This window comes from Engystomops pustulosus, chromosome 5 (assembly GCF_040894005.1).
Source record: "Engystomops pustulosus chromosome 5, aEngPut4.maternal, whole genome shotgun sequence".
NCBI classification, from domain to species: Eukaryota; Metazoa; Chordata; class Amphibia; order Anura; family Leptodactylidae; genus Engystomops; species Engystomops pustulosus.
The window spans coordinates 79,209,405-79,218,930 of NC_092415.1; the positions used below are offsets into that span (position 1 = coordinate 79,209,405).

At 39.2% G+C, this 9,526-nt stretch overlaps 1 protein-coding gene across 2 annotated transcripts in view; it reads right to left on the bottom strand.

Moving 5' to 3' along the window:
- CDKAL1 (CDKAL1 threonylcarbamoyladenosine tRNA methylthiotransferase) overlaps nt 1–9,526 on the bottom strand; it is a 528,219-nt gene that overhangs the window by 334,368 nt on the left and 184,325 nt on the right. For both annotated transcript variants that reach the window (XM_072152454.1, XM_072152456.1), the window contains exon 9: nt 3,930–4,033. In XM_072152454.1, the coding sequence (XP_072008555.1) occupies nt 3,930–4,033 (104 nt within the window). The remainder of the gene's footprint in view (nt 1–3,929; nt 4,034–9,526) is intronic.

Genomic DNA, 9,526 nt, shown 5'->3' on the forward strand with positions numbered 1-9,526 from the left:
GAAGTACCCCATGAGACAGGGTTCTGAAGCTTTTTTAAAAATACTGCAAGTATTAGAAATAATTTAGAAAGATTTTTCAATTCTAAACCCATTAACTCATTCTCCTCTACATCAATCCAATAATATTTTATGAATAGGTGCCCAAACTAGAACTATGTGGGCTACAGAGTTGCCATATTTTTAAAATATGGTAAAAAAAAAACTAAGAAAAAAAACACACTGGTATTCTTCAAGTAAAAACATTGTAAACCTTAATGTAACACCTTATAAGTCAAGCGGCAGTCTGCCTCCCATAGTTAGAAGAAAAACACAATCCACCAAACATTGAGCCACATTTTAAAAAAAGTTATGACACCAGTGTCACACTGGGGTATGATGGACCTATCAGAAGTGGTGATCTTGGGGCCAACCTTACATTCAAAATAGTAAGTATAGTAATATCATCAATAAGATCAATAATATTTGACCATAAAGTCACATTACATAAATATGAAAAAACAGAATTTTTACACAGCGCAAGTCGTGTGGGAAAAGATGAGTACACAAATGAGTTTACATGTAAACATACATATATACACACATACGTGTATGTATGATGGTGACAAAGGTACAATAATGAGCTTCAGTGGTCAAAGGTCTCACCCACCAGATGTGGACTAAAAGTGGTATAGGCACATCGATAGGGTGAGGACTAGACCACAGGTGTATAACTATGAGAGCTGCTGCAGTAAGCCTGTCACCCAGTACTGGTAGCTGTAGCGGATGGTGACAAGGAGTTTGGAAGAATAAAAAACAGGCTAGGGCCGCGCTGCTCAATTTTCCGTTTTTTATTTCAGAATTAGGGTGGACTACGCGTTTCGGAAGCGGAACGCCTCCTTCATCAGGTCCCAGAATACAATTTCTAAAACAGGTACAAGAGATTTTGAATACATAATCAGAATGGATACCGATTAAACAAGTTTTTTATAAAAATAGATAAGAATAGACTCATAAAAATCAACAGAATTGTAAAAAAATTATCAAAGTTGTAGAAAATCAACATAGTGGTACAAAAATCATCATAATCATAAAACTAAAGTAAATGAATGTGTAGTAGATTCCATAAATAGATAAAATAAATAGATTGATAAATTGATTAAATTGATTAATAGATTAATAAATTAATAAATGAAAAGGGAAGAATGATTTATTTAATTAGAACAGTAAATAAATAAATGAAAAAGAGTGAGGCCCTACCCTATAATTCTCTTTCAGGTGGTATGTCCCAGGTGGATATGGTAGGGATACTCTAAGCTGTCCTATAAATTGTATGGGTTACAAGTAGGAAGAGATTTAATTAGTAAATTGATGCATATATTGTGAAGGGTGTTAGGTGGACTGGGATAAGAAGGTACATGTGGTGTGGATCGGCGTTGGGTATGAAGAGATCTGGAATGACAGGAGTGTGTGTAAATTAGGGGGTTTGTTCAAATGGTTTAAGTAAAGTAGTGATACCTGGAGGATGTGGTACTTACATTATTAGGAGAATGAGCCGGCAGGGGCGCTGTGTATTCGTGTCTCCGTCGGATTATCGGGAGGTTTAAATAGACGCTGAGAGTGTGATGTGCGCGCGCGGCGGCGCGCATGCGCAGTACCAGGGATTATGTAATGCATATATGGTTTAGTGCGCATGCGCGTGCCGAAGGACCGCGCATGCGCCGTGTCAGAGAGATCGGACTTCTATCAAAAGTCTGATCGTAGACTGAAGTATTCGCTGGATAGGGGGACAGGTAAGTAGGAGGTATGGATCTGTACCCACGAATACACAGCGCCCCTGCCGGCTCATTCTCCTAATAATGTAATTACCACATCCTCCAGGTATCACTACTTTACTTAAACCATTTGAACAAACCCCCTAATTTACACACACTCCTGTCATTCCAGATCTCTTCATACCCAACGCCGATCCACACCACATGTACCTTCTTATCCCAGTCCACCTAACACCCTTCACAATATATGCATCAATTTACTAATTATATCTCTTCCTACTTGTAACCCATACAATTTATAGGACAGCTTATAGTATCCCTACCACATCCACCTGGGACATACCACCTGAAAGAGAATTATAGGGTAGTGACTCACTTTTTTATTTATTTATTTACTGATCTAATTAAATAAATCATTCTTCCCTTTTCATTTAATTTATTAATCTATTAATCAATTTATTAATCTATTTATTTTATCTATTTATGGAATCTTTTAATATCTACTACACATTCATTTACTTTAGTTTTATGATTATGATGATTTTTGTACCACTATGTTGATTTTCTACAACTTTGATAATTTTTTTACAATTCTGTTGATTTTTATGAGTCTATTCTTATCTATTTTTATAAAAAACTTGTTTAATCGGTATCCATTCTGATTATGTATTCAAAATCTCTTTTACCCGTTTTAGAAATTGTATTCTGGGACCTGATGAAGGAGGCGTTCCGCTTCCGAAATGCGTAGTCCACCCTGATTCTGAAATAAAAAACGGAAAATTGAGCAGCGCGGCCCTAGCCTGTTTTTTATTCTTCCAAACATAAAGTCACATGACTGCCCCATTCATATTCCAAATGGTATTGTCCCTCTGTGTGGAAAAACATCCTGTGAAAAATCTATAATTTGACTCAATTTGTTGACATGTTCCAACATTTGCCCAATTTACTGTAGAAGACTAATATGTAGAAGTTAATTTGCTCACTCAAAAATGCAAACTTTGCTATAAAGAGCAAGGATTGTACAGCTTAAAGGGAACCTACCACCACATATCTACCTATAAAGTTAGATCTGGGAGTAGGTACATCTATAGGACTTTTTAAGGGCTAGTCCTCACGTCCTCACAATCTTTTGTTAACTTTTATTTGGCTAATATGTAAATTTTCTAAGGAGGCTACTGGGGCGTGGACTAGCCGGAGCTGAGGATACACCACGCGGCTACTCAACGCCCCAGTAGCCTCTTTGTTCCTCCTACCAGAAATCTTTGTCGCGCAGCTCCCCGTAGCTGCGTGCCCTTGTCCGCAAAGCCTGCCGTCTGAGGAGCAGTGACCATGCAGCCGCGGGGCCTGCTGTTCTGCGCTTGTGCAGGCTTCAAGGACAAGGGTGCGCAGCTCCTCGTAGCTGCGCGCCAAAGAGTTCTGGTAGGAGGAACAAAGAGGCTACTGGGGCTTTGAGTAGCCACGCCGTGTAGCCTCAGATCCGGCTACTCCACGCCCCAGTAGCCTCTTTAGAAAATTTACATATTAGCCAAATAAATGTTATCAAAAGATTGTGGGGACGTGAGGATTAGCCCTTAGAAGGGCTATCCTCACGTCCTATAGATGTACCTACCACCCGATCTACCTTTATAGGTAGATATGTGGTGGTAGGTTCCCTTTAAACAAATTAACATGCGAGACTGAGAAACCCTTCATCAGAACACACCCTGTTCCTTTCTTCCTACTATGAGTAACTGATTAAGCTTCCAGTCAGTAGACCGCTAGAGCCATCACTCTAGTGATTAATTAATTTGATGCCGAGAGCTTGAGGCCATGCACATAAATGGGCCACCTTTTAGGTACCTTGGATCGCGGCCACGGAGTTTACATATTATACAACTTGTACAGCCATGAACACAAGTATGTCAATAATGCTTTTCTCATCCTATGCTTTTCTAGTGCTCAGTTACTAAGTTACGTTCTATGTACTTTTAAGCAGGACAGCATTTGAAAGTGTACACACTGAATTCAACATTTCTTACCAGTTGCCAAATGTAGGCTTTATATTACTTATTTTAAATCAACTGACAAATCCGGTTTAATTAGTCTGCCATTTCCAATTTAGATTTCAGTCCACATTCTTCATAATAGTGATGCGCTTTTGTTTTTTTACTATTACTTGGTATTACAGTGCTTTCTTACCTTGGAAAGATTGATTTGCTCGATCAACCAGCTCTTCTATGGAGTAACTGGCAAGCTCTCCTCTAGCGTGTTTAGTCTTGCAGTATGTACATGCATTTAAGCAGCTGTAAGCAAATTCAAAACACAGAATTTTAACATGTCATTTTTAACTAAACTTTCAGTATTACGGTTTGTGATTTTTTGAGACCTACTGTAGAAGGTGAAAAACAACTCTCTAAAAGAAAAATCCCAGAATAGTTATAGTTAAACAGGCCGAGCAAATACAAATTTTTATCACTATTTGCACATGCTCTTGTGACAAACTTATTTTACAAAAACATTGCCCTTCTTCCTTGTTTCTAGTCAAACAAGTTAATTGAAAATATTCAGTTAATAATGGTACTGGCAAACAAAAAGCAAACAATGTGATATAGAGTCAGTGATTCATAGCTTAGCATTGCCAATGCAGTGTGTGTTTACAGTCTTTAAAATGACTGTTGTGAAATTCAACATAAACCTAGCTCCAACATAAAATTCTATCAATATTTATATGCAAACAATACCATACCTTATCCCATTTCCCATTTAGCCTACTCAAGAATCATTTGAGAACAGAGGCCATCAGGTGCTATTACAGTTGCCAAAAATGTAAACCAAATACTCCAGACATGAAAACATAGATAAACATATGTTGACATGAACCGCTTTATAACTGGTGTACATATCAAAATCTAAGATTCATTTTGAAAACAATATTATAATGAAAACATAAAAGACGACATCACAATGATTTACTTCAGTATTCTGGGAACATTAAACAAAAAAATAAATAAATAAAAGATCTATGAAAGCTTTTTTTTCCATATAGAAAGTTTTATTAGGAGTTTTTGTAAACAAAAACACTTACTTGAGGGTATAAAACACCCAAAACAAAACATACAGAGACAAGACCCTGTGAGGGGGACAACAGTGCTAGGCATCAAACCATTAGATGGCCAAGTAAAAGGAGGAGAAACGAAAATGAGGGACACATCAGAAACAAGAGAGTCTAGGAGTTCCCTAAATTTAGTTGCGGTACTAAAGGCTGACCAGGCAGATTGGTAAAAGAGTTTCAAGCTTTCATGCGGTATATATCATCGACCCTGTGAAGCTAGAGGGCCAATGATGCGGGAACCTGTGCTGGATACATGCTTGTGCCGCATTAAACAGTGGAGAGTCAGTGATTTTTGTGCACTTAGACAATAACTTCTCCAAATGGAGCAAAGGGCAATTGGTAGGGTTATTTGTCAAGTTATGACAAGTCATAATGCAGACCCAAAGTCCAACAACCCAAAATGATCTCAAACAGCCCCACAACACATGAAGCAGGTACCCTACTCTGACACAAAACCAACACAAGGGGAGACAGCAGGAAACATTTTATGAAGCAGATGTATTGTATGGATAGTATTTAAAAGTTGGTCTCCTGGTAGGAGTTAGACAAGGTTACACATTCTCTCTTCAGCTGAAAGGGTGATGTCAAGATATCTGTCCCATTTCAGAAGCGGGGTATAAAACAGTTAGGGAGACCAATGGATAGAGCAAATACAATGATCCCTTCATTTAGCTTGACGAGACAGACTAAAATAAAAGGTTTGCAACCTAGTAAAAGTATCAGGGATGGGGGGAGGGGATTATAACTTTGTTATCATAGATGATGCAATCTGTTCAACGGAGTTAAACCTTCCTCGCTCGCCATAAAAAAATGTGTTGTCCTGGGAGAAGCCAAGCTTTAAAGTGGGGTTTTGTGGTGCCATCTAAGTCCAGCCTGGTTTTCCAATAATTCTGGAAATTCCCCATTTCGATGAGTATTCCAATTTCCATTGAACACCATTTGAAACACAAGAGGAAGCTACAACCTGATGACCAAAGCAGTTCTAGAATTTTAAATTTTTTTAAAAAAGGGATAGTACGGGGTGCCCTGTCCAAAATTCCTGGAAGACCACTTGGGATCATGGGATGAAGGGTCATCACATGAAGATTTTCTAGCTTCACGGATCTGCCACGAATGAGTTACAGCACAAGTCGGCTGGATGGCTACTGCTGAAGCTAGCTTATAAAAACTATAATAGTCATGTGGAGTATTCCTCAAGCCAATTTGGGGACATCCCACTTCCAATGTTGTCTCGATTTCCCAGAATATAGAAAGACGTCAATGTAATCCTGATAATTTCCCATATAACATGTTTGTCAATCTGTTGGCTTAAATCCTCATGACAAATTTCATTTAACCACTTAATGATTTGGGTGGTTTTTGTGGTTCCATTTTTTACTCTCCACCTTCAAAAATGTATAACTATTTTATCTGTGTACATAGCTGTGTGAGGGCATGTTTTCTGAGTAACAAATTGTACTTTATAGTGATGGTATTAAACTGAGAAGTGGGATAAAAAAATTCAAAATGCAGTTAAATTGGTGGAAAAAAACACAATTGTACTATTTTCTAAGAGCTCAGATTTCCAGCTTTCACTGTGCTTCAAATGCTAACTCTTCTCTATACTTTGGGTCAGTATGATCACGGGGATTCAAACTTTGTTGGAAAAAATTCTTAATTTCACAATCTTCTAAAACTAATAAGTTTTCTTTTTTTAAAACTTCGATGTACAAAGCTGTGTAAGGTGTAATTTTTTAGCTGAAATTTTCATTTCTACTATTTTGAGGACCTTTTGATCACTTTTAATTACCGTATATACTCCTGTATAAGCAGAGTTTTTCAGTTCAAAAAATGTGCTGAAAAACCTCACCTTGGCTAATATACGAGTCAATAAAAAAAAAACAAAAAAAAAAACTTAATACTCACCCTCTGGTGCCCAGATCCTCGGCATGGCTCCCGGCAGCTCCTCTTCTCACTTCTCTATTTCTTCTCTTTCTTCTATAGCCGGCAGAGTCACGTCCATGCGACCTGCCAGCCGGCACACACTATGATGCGGCGGTGTCGCCCCTGATGACGTCATCAGCGGCGACAGCGCTGCATCATAGTGTGCGCCAGCCGGTAGATCGCATGGATGTGACTCTGCCTGCTAGAGAAGAAAGAAGAGGAGAAGCGTCAAGCATCGGGGGTGAGAGTATCGCCGGAGGGTGAGTATTAAGTTGTTTTATTTTTAGGTGCTTGGCATACAGGGGCTGTCAGGCTGTATACTACAGGGGTCTGACAGGCTGTATACTACAGGGGTCTGGCAGGCTGTATACTACAGGGGTCTGGCAGGCTGTATACTACAGGGGTCTGGCAGGCTGTATACTACAGGGGTCTGGCAGGCTGTATACTACAACCTCTGCTTATACTCGAGTCAATAGGTTTTTTCCAGTTGTTGGTGGTAAAATTAGGGGTCTATGTTTATACTCGGGTCAGCTTATACTGAAATATACACTCACCGGCCACTTTATTAGGTACAACTGTCCAACTGCTCGTTAACACTTAATTTCTAATCAGCCAATCACATGGCGGCAACTCAGTGCATTTAGGCATGTAGACATGGTCAAGACAATCTCCTGCAGTTCAAACCAAGCATCATTATAGGGAAGAAAGGTGATTTGAGTGCCTTTGAACGTGGCATGGTTGTTGGTGCCAGAAGGGCTGGTCTGAGTATTTCAGAAACTGCTGATCTACTGGGATTTTCACGCACAACCATCTCTAGGGTTTACAGAGAATGGTCCGAAAAAGAAAAAACATCCAGTGAGCGGCAGTTCTGTGGGCGGAAATGCCTTGTTGATGCCAGAGGTCAGAAGAGAATGGGCAGACTGGTTCGAGCTGATAGAAAGGCAACAGTGACTCAAATCACCACCCGTTACAACCAAGGTAGGCAGAAGAGCGCATCTGAACGCACAGTACGTCGAACTTTGAGGCAGAAGACCACACCGGGTGCCACTCCTTTCAGCTAAGAACAGGAAACTGAGGCTACAATTTGCACAAGCTCATCGAAATTGGACAGTAGAAAATTGGAAAAACGTTGCCTGGTCTGATGAGTCTCGATTTCTGCTGCGACATTCGGATGGTAGGGTCAGAATTTGGCGTCAACAACATGAAAGCATGGATCCATCCTGCCTTGTATCAACGGTTCAGGCTGGTGGTGGTGGTTTCATGGTGTGGGGAATATTTTCTTGGCACTCTTTGGGCCCCTTGGTACCAATTGAGTATCGTTGCTACGCCACAGCCTACCTGAGTATTGTTGCTGACCATGTCCATCCCTTTATGACCACAATGTACCCAACATCTGATGGCTACTTTCAGCAGGATAATGCGCCATGTCATAAAGCTGGAATCATCTCAGACTGGTTTCTTGAACATGACAATGAGTTCACTGTACTCAAATGGCCTCCACAGTCACCAGATCTCAATCCAATAGAGCATCTTTGGGATGTGGTGGAACGGGAGATTCGCATCATGGATGTGCAGCCGACAAATCTGCGGCAACTGTGTGATGCCATCAAGTCAATATGGACCAAAATCTCTGAGGAATGCTTCCAGCACCTTGTTGAATCTATGCCACGAAGAATTGAGGCAGTTCTGAAGGCAAAAGGGCCGGTGAGTGTATATGGTATATTTTATTATACGTTACAAAATGGCAAAAAAGTTGTTTCGGACATTTGGGCATTCGGACATTTGGGACATTTACTTTACAGGTTTATCCATCTATTTTTTGATAGATGGGGATGTGTTGGTACCCAACAGGTTTATGATTTTATTTTTTTGTATTTTGATCAGTTCATGGGAAAGGTGGTTTATTTTAACTTATTTTTTTATATTTTTTTACTTATTTTTTTAATAGCTTTAGACCCTAGGGTACTGTAACTCTAAGGAGTCAGATTGCTCTTACTACATACTGAAATACTACTGTATACTGTACTAAAGTAAATTGAGAATTTGCTATAAGATTTATAAAAGTGTGCTACTGGCACACTGTTACAGAGCTTGAGCATTGACAGGTCCTGAGGTCTTATAAAGATTCCATGCTGTCACATGAACTGATGTATGCTCCTTGACAATGTCATGAAAGCGACAATCAAAGCCAATATTGGCAGTGCACATGCGCCATTGGATCTTCACTGCCGCTGGCTATGCCAAAATAATGTTCTGTTCAGCTCTTATTTCTCTATAACTAGCTGCCAAAAGATCAAACTGGTATTGTAACATTTCCTTTATATTTTCTCCCACAAAGACTCTGTATTCCAAAGGAATACTGCATTAAGGAATAATGAAAGTTGTCTGATAAAAATATATTGGGGTTGGGTAAGAAATCATGATGGGTTGGAGTGATTGATTTGGACTGAATTACTTTTTTTCTTATTTTATAACTGTATTTTATAGACTGGTGTATGTTAAAATTGAAGCTTACTTTGAGTATCTAGCTCTGTTCACTTTCGGATGTTTTTGAAAATCCATAAATTAAAAAGGAAAGAAAAATACACTGGTGTCTTCCATGTAAAAAGATAGAATTTACACCCTGTATAATCTACAACAGACTTCATGAGCTGCAAGAAGGATTTTATAAAGACAAGACTGAACAATTTGTGGCGGGGAACTGAATTTCTCTACATTTCTATGTGGCTAAATCTGCCTCAAGCCAATATTATTACCTTCA